General features: G+C 42.5%; 1 protein-coding gene across 3 annotated transcripts in view; it reads left to right on the forward strand.

Annotated features, from left to right (window-relative positions):
- Drosha (drosha ribonuclease III) overlaps positions 1-19,766 on the forward strand; it is a 115,864-nt gene that overhangs the window by 77,425 nt on the left and 18,673 nt on the right. For all 3 annotated transcript variants that reach the window (XM_036206998.1, XM_036206999.1, XM_036207001.1), the window contains 7 exons: positions 1,644-1,703; positions 3,149-3,248; positions 7,124-7,226; positions 9,039-9,109; positions 14,138-14,182; positions 16,130-16,287; positions 17,456-17,561. In XM_036206998.1, the coding sequence (XP_036062891.1) occupies positions 1,644-1,703; positions 3,149-3,248; positions 7,124-7,226; positions 9,039-9,109; positions 14,138-14,182; positions 16,130-16,287; positions 17,456-17,561 (643 nt within the window). The remainder of the gene's footprint in view (positions 1-1,643; positions 1,704-3,148; positions 3,249-7,123; positions 7,227-9,038; positions 9,110-14,137; positions 14,183-16,129; positions 16,288-17,455; positions 17,562-19,766) is intronic.

Here is a 19,766-nt window from a genome sequence, read left to right on the forward strand (position 1 = left end):
GAGTGCTGGGATTACAGACTTGCACCACCATGCTTGGCTCAGTTAACAACATCCCTTTCCTAGTCACTCTTGGGTAATAGAGTAGTAAAAACGGCAGCAACCCAACCCGAAGTGGTCTGTAAGAGTCACAGATAGGGCCGACTGCTTTACATGGGTATGTGCGTGAAGTATATGTAGATGTGTACACTTGAAGCAATCAGCGAGATCAAGAGTTCCTCAGCCTTGGCACATCCTTTATTCCCCACTATTGGCTGCTCACTCCTGAAGGAGTTTTCTTTTGGAGGGATACTACTGAGGATTGAACCGAAGGCCTCACATGCAAGGCAGGTACTCCACCACTGAGCTACAACCCCAACTGAATAGCCTTTTCACGCAAATATGAGCCATCAATTGAGATCGGGTTTCAGGGTGACTTCTTTATAGATGTGGCTTTATCATGTAACTGAAGTATGTGACCTATATACCGGGGAGTGTTTGCATTGATGAGGGGCATCATCAGGCAGGATTTCCTAGAGCTTCTCCTGAACCTTGAGGGAGAAAGTGGTTTTTCAGTGTATCTGAGTGTAGAGGGGCAGTAGCTGCCTATTCTGTGCTCTGGGAAGTGCCCTTTCTGAGAATATCGAGTGGTTTGGAACAGGGGGCCAGCACACAGGAGAGAGAGGATAGCAGCAGGGAACGAGGTGGTGGCTAGGTCAAGCCTGTTTTCCAGGACTAGATACTAACTTGAGTTTGAGGTGAGGTGGTGAGATGCTGTCTCGGGACTCTTCTGGAACACATTCCTCTTTCTTTGGCTCTCCTGGTAGCAGAGTGGAGACACTCACCATAGTCAGTGTGAGAATGCCTGGCTTATTGGGAAGCTTTGAAGTCTTGTGTCCAGGGGAAGCCTGGGGCCTGAAAGTTGGAGCCATATAGTATAATGGGATGAAACCCGTTCTCCACTTCTCTCTTGGTGACAGTTCTGTTGCTGTCAAGAGATACCATGACCAAGGCAACTCTCAGAAAAGAAAGCATTTAATTGGGGGCTTCCTTACAGTTTCAGAGGTTTAGTTCATTATCTTCAGGGTTGGGAGCATAGGGGCATGCAGGCAGGTACTGAAACAATGGCTAAGAACCACATCCTGATCTGTCGACAGAGAGACTGTGCCTGGCATGGGCTTTTGAAACCTCAGAGCCCACCCTAGTCACACACTTCCTTCAACAAGGCAGCAAGCACCTCCTAATCCTTACAATCCTTTCAAATAGCGCCACTCCCTGGTGACTACGCCTTCAAATATCCGAGCCTATGTGGGCCATTCTCCTTCAGGATAAGATAGGACAGCCACGGCTCTGGAGTATGAGAGAGAGGGCTGTAAGGGGTTAGATTACTCGGTGAACTAACTCTACTGTTTCCTTTTTCGAAGAGATAGGGGAAGTAAATGTGCTCTTTTTTCGCTTTTTAAATAAAAGCTTTTTAAAATTACATTTATCATGTGGTGCACACCCATGTGCCCATGTCATGGCACATGTATGGAGACAGTTGGAGTCATTCTCTCCGTCTGTCATGTAGGCCTCAGGATTCCTGACAGCGTCTTTCTTTACCTGTTGTGCCATTTCACTAGCCCTAAATGTGCTACTTTAAATGCCCTTTTACATTTTCATTGTAGGATTAATCACAATGAAAGGCTGGAGTTCCTGGGAGATGCGGTTGTTGAGTTTCTGACCAGGTAAGGAGGCCTTCCCCCATGCACCCCCCCCCCCCAGTAATTATATTTGATAGGTTGCATGCTTATTATGTTCCCTCCTTTGTAATTAGCCAAGCAAGGCATTGGACAACTGTGTCTTTTCTCTTCTGAAGGGCTTCAAAGCCACGTCTGTGGCTCTTGCTCTGACAACTGCTCTTGCTGCCGCTGTAACGAGTGAGATTACAAGATGAAAGGCCGGTGTCTCTGTCCTGTCAAGCATGTGTTAAAGTTGCTTACAGACACAGGATTTCAGCCGGTCCTAGACTAGCGCTCCAGAGCTTATATTCCATTTGAAAGGGAAGGGATGATATTTTAAAATGTCATTTCATCTTCCAGGATTTGCCTTTGATCCTGTTCTGTCTTTCTAATCTTGAGGGAAGTAAAGCTTACAAGTAATTTTAATGACTAGGTGTGTGTGAGTGTCTGTCTGTCTGTCTGTGTCTGTTTGTCTGTGTGTCCTGTCCAAAAGTGTTCCAAGGTTCTTCTAAGATCTTTGATGGAGGTAGGGGTTGGAAGTGCATTTTGTCCTTCCATGCTCACAGGTTCTCTCTTAGGGAGATGACGCAAGCCTCCCATGGAACTGTCTTGAACTATTTTATTCTCTTGAGGTCAGTGTTTTCCAAAGAAAGACACAAAGAGATGGGGCCATTTCCTAATACTCCAAGACTAATGAGCTTAGCTGTCCCGGTGGACAGCAGCTCTGATGAAGTGGGGTGCCACAGAACAGAGCAGCTGCACTGTGATAGGATGGATTCTGTGTGACCCTCTACCTTGTCACACTGTGCCCACGAGTTCCCTTCACTCACCATTTCATAGGACCTGTCACTGTCACTGCTCTGTTCCTGGCTGCTTGGATTTGGGGCACTATATCACAGCATTGCTACTCGGGGCTTCCCAGAGTTGTCTTCAGGGGCCACCCATAACCCTACCCAGTGTGCAGTGTTGGTTATAGTCCCAAGTTTGGACTTTCAGATGTGTGCTTCTGTTCGTCACAAACAGTGTGACAGATTGAATCGTTTATCAGATTTCAGAGAAATCTGTTTTGTTTTGTTTTGCTTTTTTTTTTTTTGAGCCATGGTCTTACTGTCTATCCCAGACTGGCCTAGAATTTACCATATATAGCAGGCTGGCTTTGAACTTGTGGTGATTCTCTTGTCTGCGTCTCTGGGATGCTAGTAGTACAGATGTGTGTCCCTATGTCTGCCTCCAGAGAAATCTTTTAAGAGACGCATATATGGACATATGAGTAAGTGTTGCTATTTGGACTTCAGTGCATTTGTAGATAATTTCCCCTCTAGGTTAGTTCAGTGCAGCTAGTATCTGTTGCAGACACGGTGTCACCTCTGTCTCTATGTTGCAGGGTCGCAGACAGTTTGCGCTGCATATTTATATGCTCTATTATGTTCTCTCCTCCCCGCCCCCCACAGTGTCCACCTGTACTATTTGTTTCCTAGTCTGGAAGAAGGAGGCTTGGCAACCTACCGGACGGCCATCGTTCAGAACCAGCATCTGGCCATGCTTGCAAAGGTATGGTGAAACACCCGAAGCATTTGTGTGGAGTCGGACATTCTCTTCCCGAGTCCACACAATTCTGCAGCTGAATGAGTAATTCTTGAGAGTCTATTGGGGGAATCATATTTTATGGACCAGACCATGGTGGGGGTTGGTTTGTTTGTTTTGGTCTGTTACCTTAGTGGTTTTCACCAGCAGCTAATGAACTCCACAGTGAGGTAACTTGGAAACAGATGAGGAAGAAATTGACAGATGTACATGAACAGGCTAAACATTTGGGGAAAAGTAACAGGAGAGCTCTGCCAAAGAGATGAACTAGTGTATGTATCTGTGCACCGTTTCTGGATTACATTTGTTATTCATTTGCATTAACAGGTGGAATTATAGCTCTGAACAGAATACTTCAGGCAGTTCACATCTTGAGGGATACTTGTTAGGCCTTTGGGAATCGCCAAATCCTAAATCCCAGTAGTAATGTTTAGGATTTAGACTGTGTTGCTGGCCTCACTAACTTAGCTGAGGAGGCTACCAGGACCTCTACTTAGTTCAGACTCATGCTAGGATTCTATTCCCCTGGTCTGGTCTGGTGTTTGTCTTTCCGTGTGATGGTTTACAGTAGCACATAGCAGATGGGAACGTGGACACATGGGCTGGCCCCTTAGGGTTCTGTCCGTCCCTTTTCTTACATACTGGGTGGCAATAGATGAGTAGTGTTCTCTCTGCCCAACCTCAGCTCTCTCATTTCTAAGGTGGGAACCACATTAGCTCCCACCACACATGCTGGTTATGGGAATTAAATGAGGTTATGAGTTTTCTTGAGTCTATTTAAAGTGGGTTTCATGATCCTTGTTCATAGAAATCGCACAAACGCGTCAATAAATTTGTGGCAGCTAGTTACTTTTAGTGCTGTTTGTCATTGTTCTTAGGATAAATTCTCACATTTTATAGCCTTTGTGTTTATGAAACAACAGAAAGAATGGAGGCTCCTAAGTCCCTAGATGGCAGCGTCTGTGGGAAAAGCTTTCCTTTGCTTTGCCTTAAGTAGTTTCTTTCCCTACCCTTTCATTTTGATAGAAGAGTTGGAAAAGACTAGTTTTGTGACTGGCTTGTTGATTTGATCTTGCCGGGATGTTAATATTAAAAATGTAGCAAACTTTAGCCTCTGGTTTTTGTGTTGGCAAGAAAGCATTATTTCACTTTGTGTAGTATCATCATGGCATTTGAGAATGCAAATGAGGAGAATGCCTAATGAAAAGCTATCAGCAACCAGGTAAACAAGCACGATTTCAGCGCCTTCCAGTGAGTGATACCCACGTGCCGTGTAAAACTGCTTCGGTGTGTAGTTGGTTTGTCAGCTGCTTCCTGGTAGTTTATAGTCATGTGATGGGAAGTACGCAGTAACCAAGAGCCGTCAGCCCATCCACCCTTGTTTTCTCTTCAGTTTGGGGCGGGCGTAGTGAAATTGCCCAACCTCTCCATCAGAAACTTACAGGGATGGCAGTGGGGAGGATATTTGCCAGGTATAGGAAATTGCCATAGCCTGAAAGCAGTCATCATTAACACACTGGATCATCCTATACAGGGATCCTCTACATCCATGAGAGATGACTGGCTGGCTAGTGCCTCCCATGGGGATTTCTATGTGGGCTTTTACTTCACCAAACCCACCCTAGCATAGTTCTCTCACTAGGATTCCAAGTACTGAAAATATGGTGTCTATATCCAAGTCTGGCTCCTTTGCTTGATTTCTGAAGTTACTTATTTCTTATGCTAATATATAATTAAATACAAATCTCTGTAGAGGCAGACATGTTAAATGAATATTTTCTTACAAAGTTCCTCAGACTGAAATTAGATGACCGGTCCCCCATCACCTAGCTTCCCTGTAGGTTTGTCTCCAGCAGAAGGCCATGTGGCCCCACCTTTTCCTAAAGCAGTGGCCCTGAGACGCTTGGGCAGTAAGGAGCTAGAGACTACCAACAGGGCTGTGAACTGGGCGCTTGGATCCCAGCGCCCACTCTCCTCTAAGAGTGTAGCCAGCTCCTACAGAAAAGTAAGGGTAAGAGGGTGGGGAGTATGAGGAGCTGGAAATTCCCAGCACTCCAGGATAATTGTTTCCAGCATCAATATGCAGTCTGCAGTCTGCTCTCAAGCAGGACTCCAGACATAGCAAGCATTGTATTTTCCCAGTGAGCCTGTGAAACAGATGAAGTTTACATATTCTAGTATAAACTCTGGCACTTTGGGATCAAGGGTTTTTTTTGTGTTGTTTTTTAAAGGAACTTTCTGCTGTTATATTTGTGGTAGTTGAAACTCGTATGAATATATTTTATACTAGATTCTTAGCCGTGTTTCAAATATAAATGTATATGGATTCTTGACAGAGAAAGTGAGACATATAATCTGAATGTCTTTAATCCAAAAACTGATGAGATTCCAACTGTGTTAGGTTGTTCAGTAGCTTGTGTCATATTCCATATTATGTCTCATACTTTTGTTTAGTAAGTATTTTTAAATTTAATTTTATGGAGATGGAAACAGATTTATTACATGTTTATGTAATATTTATGTCTTAGGGATTCTCTTGCTGTGATGAGACACCGTGACCATAGTAACTCCTATAAAGGAAAACATTTAATTGGGGTTGGCTTACAATTTCAGAGGTTTAGCCCATCTTTGTCATGGTGGGATGCATAGTGGTGTACAGACAGACATGGTGCTGGAGAAGGAGCTGAGTGTTCTACATCTGGTTCTGCAGACAGCAGGAAGAAAAAGCCACACTGGGCATGGCTTGAGCATCTGAGACCTCAAAGCCCACCCCCCCCCCCCCCCAGTGACGGGCTTCTTCTAACAAGGCCACATCTCCTAATAGTGCCACTCCCTATGGACCTATGGGGGCCATTTTTATTCAAACCACCACAATTTGTGTCTTTTTCCTTTTGTGAAAAATATTATTTCAGTCTCAGGAATTTTTAAGGAAGTATTTAATTCGTTTGGACCTGGTTTATAAAGGTCTTATATTGTGTATTAGGATATGAAATGAGTAGATGTGGAAAACCATGTAAAGGAGCTAGACTTGATGGTAGAAACCAGAGTCTGAATTGGAAGGTGAAGAGAACTAAGCCAGCCTAGGCATACAGAAAAACCCTGTCTCTAAAAATGTTAACTACCCCTCTAAGAAAAGAAATCACATAAAGGGAAAATAAGGATAAGACTATAAAATGTCACCAAGTGTAGAGGAAATAGACACTAATAGATTAATAAGTGCTATTCCTAGTAGTGGGCCACACAGTTTCTAAGGCCACATTGAAAAAATAAAATACTATTAAGTATAGACGCTATTCTCAAAACTCTTAAGATTAATCCTGTAATTACTTGGCAAGTCCCAGTGATCCCAAGAGAGATGGGTGTGGGAGCCTTCTGAAAGGAGACATACATGCAAAACACAGAGCTCTTTGAGGCCTCACCCAGTTAAATATTTAGAGCTGAAAGTATTTTTGAAATCCTCACCTGTTCTGTGTGGTACAGACATCATCTGTGTCACAATTTCTGGAATCTAGAGAGTCAAGACTCTTGGTTAGACCTTTGGGTTGGGTTTGCATCTTTTAGGTGAACCCAGACATCCATGTTCTTGTAGCAGAATCTTTGTTAGTGTAGTCTCATACTTGTTTTGCACTCTCAGTGATTTCTGACCCCAACTCTGACTCTTGGAATCTGGGGAATCCTTCAGCTGGTCAGGACTGAACTGTGTGGGTTTCTAATGAATGGTAAACTAAGCACCCGATTAACTTGCATGAACAGTGAGTGCATTAACTGTTGCTCCTTTCCCCATGAGACACAGAGTTATTTTGGCAAAACTGTCTGACTTTTTACCATTTTGGATTTTGCAGAAACTTGAACTGGATCGATTTATGCTGTATGCCCATGGGCCTGACCTGTGTAGAGAATCGGACCTCCGGCATGCAATGGCCAATTGTTTTGAAGCATTGATAGGTAATTTTGTTGAAAATCTGCTTCTTGCATGTGTTGAGCTTGTTGGAGAGTGCATGAAATTCAATGGAGAAGCTTACAGTAGAGTGACTAGTTCGTAACGTACGTGAACACCCACCACACTGTGCTGTAGTTATTTTAGTGTCTCCACGAATCAGTCATGCTTTCTAGTTACTGCATGCTTCGTCTCTGATGTCATGCTTGGTGTTTCCGGAATCGAAGTGAATTAATGTGGACTTGGCTTGCTTTCTAGCTTCGACATACATACACATGCAAGGGGACAGGAACTAAATTGCTAATAAGATCCCAGTGTGGTTTCTGAACAGATTTTGAATTATTTACACAATTTTCTGATTTCAGTACCTTGAAAACAAAACCTTTTTCATTCTTAGGTAATGAATCTGTGTAGCTGCTGTTTGTTTTTGCAAAGCAAGACTGATATGGGCACTTCTTACCCGGGCTTTATAACTGCAGCACATGGTTATCTGTTGGTACAAGGAAATTCACGGGGAACTAATTAGCTAGTAATTGAAATATACTTTACAATAAAATATTATAGTTGATGGACAGTTTCTTAATTTTTAAGTAAACAATTAAGTACATTTTATTTCTCAAAATCCTTTGTGTTTCTTTTTGCCCTCTTCCTTTGAAAATGAACACAAAAGTTTCCATTACAGTTTCATATTGATGATAGTGGAAAGAGAATGTTCGTAGTTATCCACTCTTTCCCAGCATTGCCTGCTTTTCGTAAATAGGTCCATTTCCAGGGTGGAATTACTGGGCCTTTTACACATGCTATCTACAGTGTGTCGGTTTGGTGTCGCGCTTGAGCAGGCATGATTCATTCGGTTCCTTATTCCATCAGTTGTCCGATATGTGTCTTTGGCAGACAAGCCCATCTCCGATCTTCATTTTCCCTGTCGGAGATGGAGACGGGGTCACTTCCTCAAGGAGTTCTTGAAGGAATCATTCCAGGCCTGCCAGCATCCGGTCCAGATAGTTCCACGTAGCTGAGCCTTCCCACCAGTCAGCCAAGAGCCTGAACCACACTGAACCTTCTGACGCTTTCCTGAGCTGCTCCATTAAGGGGCAAAGAGGAATGTGGAGTAGTTAGCCTGGTGCCTGCTAGGCCCCAGACCAAAGCTGCCGTGCTGTCCATTTTGCTACAGCTATTGATACAGTTGATAATATTGATCAAAAGTATCTTAACACTTTAACATTGTGGAAATGTTGCCGTTCTGAAGACAGATATAAAATTTTGATTGTAAGAAAATAGGACTTTTCTATTCCAGGTATATTTTGCTACCAAGGTAAAATGTTAGTATAGCACTAACAGCTTATGATTGATTAATGCTAAGTGCATTTACCATGTTTAATTATTTCAAGTTAAAAGTGTAGTGTATCCTGGTTTTTATCTTCAGAAGCCTTCATTGGTCTAGACTCTGGCTTTATCTATTTTTTTTTCTTAGAGTCGTGCATATGTTTGTTTTAAAGCATGTACTATATAAACAAAAACTGAATTGAAGTGTTTTCTTTTGTATGTTAAGTATTGTCTCCTTCATAGGGTATGGGCCATATCTTCACGAGAATTCATATTTTACCTCTTTTGCTTGCAAATTTTAGTGAGTTAACTATATTTCATTCTGGATTTCAGCACAAAAGCATAGCTCAAAGCAGGGAAGTGTTCCCTTTAAAACCATCTCTCCTTATTCCCGGGCTGGTTTTGGCTTGCCTGTTGACTGTTTTTTAGAGCTGTGTAATTTTCTCTGAATATTAACACGGCCTTCCTTTTGGCATTTGCTTCCTTCCCTCTAGGAGCTGTTTACTTGGAGGGCAGCCTGGAGGAGGCCAGACAGTTATTTGGACGCTTACTCTTTAATGACCCGGTACTTATGCTCAGTCATCTTCTTCCCTGAGCCCTCTATCAGAGCCGAAGCTTTGTTCTTTAAAAAGGCGGTAGGAGAAACTAAATGCCAGCCCTCTCATAGGCTGCAGATGTCCAGTACCTTAGTATCAGCCTAGTCAACTCTTGCAGAAGCACGAGTTTGGTGGTATTTTCCTGGGGATTGCTTTTTCACCTGATCACCTTCCTTTGTGGTCATTTCTAGATTAAGTATGCATTATAAATGCAGTAGGAGTGGTTGTATTGTGTCGTTTCTCTAAGCTAATTATGATTTGACACTTTTTAACAAATGGGTACCGACCTTGTGCAGGCTTAGTTAAAGATGTTAGTCTGTTCATGGTTTGTTTTTGCTTTGTTGGATTTTTTTTCTCCTAAATTATGTAGACTAGAAAAATGAATGTTTATTTTAGACAGGAGTTTCTGATGGGTCTATGAATAAATCATCTAGGAGAACTTTTTAAAGCAAATTGTAGTGTTTGTTTTTTAATTCTAAAATAGTTTCTGTTACTAGTGTTTTAAGCTATTAATATTGCCAGGGATACCCTTTTATTCTTGCGTGTGCTGGAGCATCCTAAATGCTTTCTGAACCAAAACAAGTCAATTTTACGTTAAAAGAGAAAGGCAGCTCTATATTCCGAATTGAAATGTCATCATAATTGAAATAGCTCTTGTGGAGGATGGAGAACACAGGATGCCAATGTTGTAAGTCCCTGAGACCTCATCTTCCGTGCCTTCCGTGCCAGGTGTCATGACTGCATTACTTGGTGTAGCTAAAAGTCAGTATTTTTAAAAATGTGACCTCACTGTTATGTCCAAGAATTAAGTTTATTTTCCTAGATAGGTGATGATTTCTCTATTGGTGTATTTGCTTGTAGTAGAAGAATTCTCTGCAGATGGTCCATAGTCCCCCATTTTGTCCTACATGCACAAACAACTGTGTATCTTGATTTGCGTCTGTACCAGATGGCATGTATTTTAGGATGTTTTTCTCAAATTTTAAAATATCAGAGTTCTGGCCTTTATCTTTTGTTGGCAGTTTCAGCAACCTTTACCCCGCCCTCCTCCTCCAGTGTTTCCCTTCCCGCTGCTTATCCCTGCTCCGCTGTCCTGGCTTAACCTGCTCCTGCTCCTGCGCTCCTTCCCGGCATGTTTGCGTCTTGTGCTCTTAATTGGATCTGCTTGTGTTTAGACTTTTTTCCCCCCTTTAAACTGCTCTGTCCCATTTGTCTACTTAGTAAGCTTATCTTGTATTTCCAGCGCCTAGTGCAATGCTGACCTGCCCAGCATTTAATATTTGCTAAAAGGGTGAATTGAAGAGGTGTGTAAATGGAAAAACAGAGCCCAAACATTATCTTACAAATGGAATGGCTGAGGTTCAGAATTCATTTTGGTGTCTCTTGTAAAACCGAGCAAGGCCCAGTAATACACAACTTTCTGCTTCAGAATTTTCATGTAAACAAGCTTGGCCCTTTTAACTTGAGTGGCGTTTCCACATTGGCTTGAATCTTCTAGTTATTAAATGAGTGAAATGTTGACAAACTAGTGTGTGTGTGTGTGTGTGTGTGTGTGTGTGTGTGTGTAATGTTATGAAAATGTAGTCAGACAAGCAGCCAGGAAAGAACTGCAGACAACTAACACAGGTTGATGAACTCTGTGACTCAAGGGTGTCATGCAGCATGGAGAGAGGCATCCTTTAAGGCCAGGGCTAGTGCTGAATACTGAGGTTCTTGGTTGGCTGCCGGCCATGAGACCAAATTAAGAGAAAAGTTTAGTTTGAAATGGGTTGCTCTAGTGAGGTTTAGCAACCGAGTGTGTCCCCAGTAGTTATTCAGGGGACCGGGCACTGCGGAGCAGGTAAGAGTGCAGTGCAGTGTTGTCCAGAAGTAGGAAGGTTCTCTGGAGAGGGTCCTTTGGGTTTCTCCTGCTGCTGGCTGAGAAGGAAGCCTTGCTTTATGTCAGTGTCCCTGTTGACGTGGTCTGCGCTCTCCTTGCAGCCCTCTCAAAAGCCCGGGCTGGCTGTCTTCTCTCCCTCAACTGATTTGTGTTTGCTTGTGTCACCCTGCAGGCTTACCCAGTGAGTTTTCGTGTGTGGAAAGCTTGGGTTTCATTGCCCCACTGGCCTCTTAAAACAGTGGAAAGGTGTTATATAACCTTCCCTACCTTCACCCATCTTTTCTCTTTGTATATCCATCCCCAGTGTCTCTGGCCCAGGCCTTTCTCCCACCCTCTAGAAGTTGAAACTGTGTCTTTTTAAATTGCTTCTGAGTGGCCTGGGATGGGGTCCTCCAGACTTGCCTTTTAACATGCTTAGTTTCGCCCCATCACCTTTAGTCTCAAACATATTTTGATTTTATTTTTATCTTTAAATCAGAAACTTTAGAATCTTTCCTGACCCTAAGCTTTTTTCCTCCATGTATCCGTTCAGTTTTAAACTTTCATCACTGTTGGTTGACTCAAGTGAGTCTTGGGTTGCTTCACTTGAAACTGGCCTGCATTCTTCCTAAGGCCTCGAATCTCTCCCTTGTTTAACTGTCCACTGTCCCTCACTGCTGCAGTCTTTTGTTACGCCCAGAGTTGTTGTGCGAGTGAGTGACAGACCTTTCTAGGGTAAGACACTCGATTACTAGTCTATACGACAGAACATAGAAGGTCTGGGTAGGTTTTGTTGTTTAGACAGGACCTCATTGTGTAGCCCTGGGAGCTCACTCTGTAGCCCAGGCTGGCCTCGAACTCCCAGGGGTCCGCCTGCCTCTGCCTCCCGAGTGCTGGGATTACAGGCGTGCGCGGAGAGCTGATGTTGTCTTCACCTGTCTTACCTGTTCTAGTCTCCTTCTGCCCACGCTTCATGCCATTCCTTAGCCGTTTCCCTTTTGGGCTCGTATATGGCTGGCGTTCGGTTCTCAGCCGCTGCTGTTTGCTAGATTTTTCATATTCTTCCAGTCTTCTTCGAAGATGTTTCTAACAGCCCCAGGCAGAGTGATGTGACTTTCCCCGTGGTGCCCACTTCCTCCCAGCCTGGTATAATAGCCTGCCATCCTTCAAGGAGCCCATCTCAGCTGCAAGCATTTCTTCTCATATGAGATTCCATCTGAGAAAGTGGCAGCTGTGCCATAGCTGAGAATGATTTTTCTCTATTAAGGGACCTACTGCAGGTACCTAAGCTCTGTTTATTTACCTTCGTTCTTCCTCATTAGGCCCCTTTGAGGACAGAGTTGTATCCTATTTATCTTAGTAACCTAATACATACTAGGTTTTTAATATCAATGTGCTGTGGTAATGACCCAGTCAATCTTGAGCCTTTTCTAGAAGCTAATTAACGGTATTGCTGGGACCCCGGTCTAGATCTTTCTAGTGTACTTTCTCTGACACTACACTAGGATAAGGAAAAGGAGATGGATGTGAATGAAATGTCTGGTTGTAAGATGGCATGGATTTACACCAAGATGGGTGGCCATGACCATCCAAGGAGAAATCACAAGTTTTTTTAAAAAGAGAAAACCATGAAGCAGCCAGGAGGAAATGAACTCGAATGTCTATGTGACTCTTGGGTTCTGGAGAACGTGGGCATGGTTGGAGGAGAGAGCTGCTTTATGAATGCCGTTGATCCATTGTTATTGATGTTACTGTTTTCTTTGACCCAGCACGGGCTTAGTGCCTTCATTTCGTTACTCATTGAGATATCAGGAAACACTTTGACACAGGGACTACGATTTTCTTTGCCTTACACCTGAGGCTTATACCTCTAGGTTTGGAGAGAATAAATAAATTCCAGTGTGGGATCAGAATGAAACATAGGTGCCCCCACCAGACAGCAGCTCTTCCTAACACCACACTCCCTAGCTTAATGTGAAACGTGAAGAGTTATTGCCTGAGTGCATGTGAGGTCAATGCCATAAGGCATCCGAAATTGTGACTCAGATGAGAGGTCATTGCAGCAGAATAAAATAATCCAAACTGAAGCAGGAATGAGGATCTGTGAAAATGACGACGTACTCCACAGGAGACAGGGCCTGATGTGGAAGCATTCATTTTGTTGTGGGAGGAAAGAGAACCAGACATTGAGAGAACACCAGCAAGTGTGAGGAGGGATGACATTCACTCTGGGGAATAAAAGGAGAAGTTGTTGATTTGGCTAACAGTAGTCCTTTTTATGTGCCTTTAGAAATGAGTTTGATATTTAAACCCTATCTTTAAACATCGTCTGAGAACCTCTGTGTGTTGTTAAGAAGCAAGTTGTTCAGAAACATGGGCTTTTATTTCTCTTTATGACCTTATGTGTCACAAAGGATCCTAAGTTTTCCTAATCCCGGCCAAAAAACAAACTTTGGAAAAACATTCCTCTTCAGGTTATTTTTCTCACTTATTTTAAAAAGTCTAACGTCAAGGCCTGAGAGTAGATCTAGGTAGAGGCTCCCTGAACCTGAAGGAAAACACCTTAATCCCAAGGAAATTGGAATTTATAACTGCTCCTGGATCTAACTCAGCCAATGAGATAATTTAACAGGATGTTCCATAAAGTGCATTTATTGTCATATTTCAAACACACATTGGTGTGAGCCATGTTAAAGCATGGTCTCATAGTTGTGAGGACTTAGGAACTGGACGTGGGGTGTTCTCACTCCCTCTGAAACAGGCTCAGGACCATGACATGAAATAAAAGAGGTGTGAGGTGAGTTTCACACAGGCTGTAGCAGATACCCAGACGGGGGCATGCGGATGGAAAGTATGAATACAAGAGCAGTTTGATCCTGAGTAGTAGGTTCAGCAAATGTGGAAGTTAGCCTGAAAAGGCTCTCTTCCTCCCCAGCTTAATAGGCTAATGAGAGTCACTACAGGCAGTTTGAGTGGAGATTACAGTTTTAAAAAATTAGTTTGCTAGCACTGTTGAATTTGCAGTAAGTGGAGTCAGCATCTGAAATAGTTCAGTATTTCAAATAATGACATTTTATTGAGTACTCTAGAGTGTGTTAAACGACTCCCTTGAGTACGAACGGCATCTTTCATTTTCCAGGATCTTCGAGAAGTCTGGCTCCATTATCCTCTCCACCCACTCCAAGTGAGTATGGCCTTTTTGTGTGCGGTGAGCCTTAGAACAACATGGCTTTCCCTTACTTTTGTCCTGTGCAACACACACACACACACACACACACACACACACACACACACACACACGCTACCACCACACCACCTCACCCTACACCACCCCACACCACAGCCCCACCCGCCACCCACCACAGCCACATACACACCTTTATGCTTTTATTCTCTTCCCTGGAATTAAGACTTTATGTTGGGTGCCAATATAGGAAATTTTGGAAATGAATAGTAAATGTAGGTGTTGTGTGTGCTCATGTGATCTGGAAGTCATGGGAGTCATGTTCCTCACAAGACAAAAAGAGCTGCTGTGGGGGTATATAGCCCTGTCCTATCAGATGCAAATGTGCTAGGTTAACTCTTATATACCCTCGCACGTGCTAGTGTAGAGAAAATGATGTTAGAGGTGATCTTAGGCATAGTTAAAAAGTAGAACACATACTCAATTAATATTGCTAAGTTATAACCTAATTCCCAAATTAGGAATTGATTCAGATTGCATACAGTTTACTGCACATTGATTTAGAAATTTAAAGGATCTGAAACAAGGTGCATGCTTTTCCTCGGTTCACTTTCAAAGTTTCTGTTCTTTGTTTTTCTTGCTGCTTTAGTTTAGGGTATGTGTATATGTATTTTACCTAGTCACACATCTTATATGTGAATATGTATTTAACATAAATAATAATTACTAGTAATCAGATGTTCATGGGAGGTTTTATAATAGTAGATGGCAACTCAGAGTGCTTTAAGAATATTCTATTAAAAAATAAGGTCACCCAATGTTGTTGAAAATGGTAATTTTATTTATACTTCTTATATTTTCTCCTTGCCAGCTGTTAAAGACTCATTGTTACCTCTCTAGTGGAATAATAATCTCTGCTGGAATCTGAATTCAGTTTTAATGATGTTCATTTACTCAAACAGTTTAGTCTCTAGTAGATGCACAGTAGTCCAGTTACTCTAAAATCAGACTCTTTTTTGTTTTTTTGTTTGGTTTTTCAAGACGGGTTTCTTTGTGTAGCTTTGCACCTTCCCTGGAACTCACTTGGTAGACCAGGCTGGCCTCGAACTCAGAGATCTGCCTGCCTCTGCCTCCCAAGTTAAAATCAGACTCTTAAAGGGCAGTTCCCAGACAGCAGCATTCCATCACCTAGAAACTTGTCAGGAGGGCAAATTCATAGCACCCACTCTAGATGTGGAAACCCCTAAGTCTACTCTGGGGCAGGGCCTAGCCATCTGCCTTTACCAAGTCCTACAGGGAGCTTCATGAGGTAGAGAACTATTGCTTCTTGACCTTTTGACTAGATCAAGTGGAGTTTAAGAGTCACTGCTTCCTGGCACATATTTCTTCTACACACACACACACACACACACACACACACACACACACACACACACTGACACACGCACACACAGACACTGACGCACACACAGACATACACAGACACACACAGACACATACACACACAGAGACACATACACACAGACACACACACACACACAGGCACACACACACACAGATACAGGTACACAGACACACACACAGATACACACACACAGGCACACAGGTACACACACACAGGCACACAGGCACACACATATGGCAGCTGTTCTTCAGCTTGCATCTTCCTTAGAGAGTTAGTCTAATACCAGGGATTTTGAACTATCTGTGTACAGAACTTGGCCTTGAAATTTGAATGAAGATTGGAAAATATTATTTGAGCCTTCTTTAAATATTAGGTTTGTTTGCTATTCTAAGACTGAGGAAGAGGATTTCACTTTTTATTTAGCATTTCAGAAATTTCTGCCCACGGGAGATGGAATTTTACAGAACAGTGTCCTGAAATTGATAATTACTCTTATAACAAAACCTACATGTGATTTTTAGTTTATTTCTATTTTCCTATAGCTACAAGAGCCAAATACGGATCGACAACTTATTGAAACTTCTCCAGTTCTACAGAAACTCACAGAGTTTGAAGAAGCAATTGGAGTCATTTTTACTCATGTTCGACTTCTGGCAAGGGCATTCACGTTGAGAACTGTGGGATTTAACCACCTGACCCTGTGAGTTCAGAGTACCCATGTAGCTAGCCCTACTTGACCATTTAGAGAAGTTCCAAACCTTCCTGCCCTTCAGAGGAGAGTCATGTGGCTAGACAGACAGCAGGTGGACAGTGATGTGGACCAGGGATTGTTCTCTCATCCCATGCCTTCGGGTCTGTTGACAAGCATCTTCCTGTCTCCATGAAGTTTATGAGATCTGCGGGAATTAAAACCTTTGCCCACACGGAAACATGTATTAAATATTATCAGCTTTGTAGATCATGTGGTTTCTTTGTCAGTTGCCATAATACCTTAGAAACAACCATAGATTGAGAAAAATCAGTGTGAGTGCTCTCTAGTAAAAGCTGCAAACAGGCTGTCACTGGATATGGCCTTTCAACTCCTACCTTAGATAATTGATTTGTTGAGACTATTGAAATTAAAAATGAGAAAAACTTTGCTAGAGATTAAAGTCCTGAGTTCAGTCCTCAGCACAGAAAAAAAAGTAAGTAGCAAAATTGTAGGTGTGAGTATATATGCAGCGTTATATAATACAATGTTTTTTTCCTGTCTCTTGAGTGGAAAATTCCCAACTCTCCTTAAACTATAAATTAAAGACTCTAATAGATTTTATAAATATTTGTAAATTGAATTCCAGATTTGAATAAATAACTTACATATTTAATAGATTTAGAAATAAATTAGATGCTCTTTTTCTTTCTTATGAGAGTTTTTCCATATTTTACTATATTTTTCAGTTGATAGAACTAATCTTAATTTAGTAGTCACTTAATCCTTAAAGTAGTCACTGTCGAGCTGGGCAGACTAGTGAAGGAGTAAAGTGTGTACTGCTCTTTCAGAGACCTGAGTTTGGTTCCTGGTACCCATGTCAGCTGCTCACAATCATTGGCAGCTTCAGCTCCAGGTGATCTAACACCTTCTTCTGGTCTTATGTGCACATACCTACCACAAACACATAAATACCACACATGCAATTAAAATAAAAATGTTTTTTAAAAATTCATTTTCCCAAATTTTCCTTAGTTGAGTGTGTCAGGGTATTATATTTCGTTTTATGCTTTAAAACAAAATGAACCCATTTTAATTTTTAAGTTGTAATCTTAAAAATTATTGTTTTTAAATCCACAAAGGCTTATTGGTTAGCTTACAGTGATGTCTCCTTTTCCAGAGGCCACAATCAGAGGATGGAATTTCTAGGTGACTCCATAATGCAGCTGGTAGCCACCGAGTACTTGTTCATTCACTTCCCCGATCATCATGAAGGACACTTAACGGTGAGTCTGTCTTCAGTGATCCCCTGTCTTTGCAGGAGAGTGGAGAGCAAGAAATGGGAGGCACAATACACACTTGTTTAACCTATCACTTAGTTCTCGGTGACTGGGATCGTCCTTTTTCTTTCATCCTGAGGGGAATAAAGTAATTACAAAAAAATACTCTGCCATATAAATTAAAAGCACGGGCGCGCGCGTGTGTGTGTGTGTGTGTGTGTGTGTGTGTGTGTGTGTGTGTGTATGCGCATATATATATATATATATATATATATATATATATATATATATACACACACACACACGCGCACATTATAAAATGTGAGTGAGTATAACTCAATGCAAGGTTGAATGTGTCAGTTATTATAGAGGCACAGGCCAATTGCTGGACTTACACAGTCAGGAAAAGATGCTTCTCGTTACAGAGTGCAGGGAAGGCTTCGTGGGTATGGTGATGTTGGACCTTCAAAGATGGGTAGGATTTAGCCATTGTGAATTTGGCCACAGTTGATTTCTCTGTAGTGGCTTTCTTCACACTGAGTCCAGAGAAACAAGGGCATGCACGAAAAACCTGGACTGAGGCAGCTGGGACTCGTGTGGCCCCGTGGCAACATGAGAAGGGAAGTACAGAGACGAGGGCAGATTCATACCCAGAGTAAAATGGTCACCGTTCCTTCCACTTGTTTCCCTTAGCCAAACTTTATGAACTTTTGTTTGCTGCATACAATTGTTGCTGCGACACTTCCCAGTAATATACAGGTGAAAAAGCTGGTCCGGCAGTCACTAATGTCGGAGGACTCAGAGTAAGCCCCGTGAAGCCCCTTGAGAACTGGGCATCGGGCAGGCTGGGGTTCCATCAGGAGGAAACCAGTGCTGCACTGGCTGTTCTTCATTGTAATCTCTATCGCGTTAAAGCTAATGGCAGTTCGTTCATACTTTTTAAATTGCTCTGTGTGGTTTTCTTTGGATAGAATTAAATCTGAGTTCCACAACTGTGAGACCTATCAGTAGTCTGTGTGAGACCTAAGTATTGGATGTAGAGAGAACATGGAGTTTAGATGTGAATTGCAGTGGCGTTTCTCAGCTCAGTCTTCACTCACTCACTGAGTGCTGTGCTTCGGTCTTACACCGTGTGCTGCATGTGCTGGGGTAAGTGCTCAGGAATCAGTAGTACCTCTCACTTTACAGTGAACAGCTTGATTGCCATTTGATATTAACTGCCTTTAGAAAGACAGGAGTTTCTTTCTCTACTTGATAATTGAATTCTTTAGAAAATATGAATCTTTTCGAGAGCTAGTGTCTCACATCTTGCTTATGAAAACAATATATTGCATGTCTGTTCTTCTCCGTTAGAAAAGAAACTTCATAGATGTCAGAAGTCTCTTGTTTATCTGAGAAGTAGTCAAACCATACCAAATAGCTTGAAGTAACTGTTTAAAGGACTCTGTGGAAAATATGTGGTTCAAATGGGCACCCTCCTTCCCCTGGTTTTCTTCCAGAATTAACTATGGGTTCTAGGACCTTTTGGGGATGGGTCCTTCTTCAGATGTGTTGCCGCTCACTAACTCCAGCACTAGACAGCAGTGAACTAAAGCGCAGAGAGACCTGAGTCCTGCCTGTGAGCAAACCCAGGGCAGTGCTGGAGGAGATTCAGGGCCTGGCTGCTTTCCACAATCCCTTCAATGCTAGGAGCAGGTCTTCGTTAGGGTTTCTATTGCTGCAAAGAGACACGATAACCACAGCAACTCTTAAAAGGAAAACATTGGGTGGCTTACAGTGCAGAAGTTCAGTCCATTATCATTGTGGTGGGGAGGGACATGGTGGCATGCAGGCAGACATGGTGCTGGAGAGGTAGCTGGACATCTTGTACAGGCAACAGGAAGTGAACTGAGATGCTAGGTGGTATCTTGAGCATAGGAGACCTCAAAGCCCACCCCCACAGTGACATACTTCCTCTAACAAGGCCACGCCTACCCAACAAGACCTCCTGTCCCATTAGTGCCACTCCCTTTGGGGGCCATTTTCTTTTAAACCACCACAGAGTATAATTGATTTGGGTTTTGTTATTTTGAGACAAGTTTTGTTCTATAGTCCAGGCTGGTTTCAAACTCATGGCAATTTTCTTGCCTAAGTCTCCCAAATGTTGGTATTATGGGTGTGGTCTAGTACTCCTTGCTCCAGAAGCAGCTTTATACAAGATGAGTTTCTCAG

The sequence above is a fragment of the Onychomys torridus genome, chromosome 15 (genome assembly GCF_903995425.1).
Source record: "Onychomys torridus chromosome 15, mOncTor1.1, whole genome shotgun sequence".
NCBI lineage: Eukaryota > Metazoa > Chordata > Mammalia > Rodentia > Cricetidae > Onychomys > Onychomys torridus.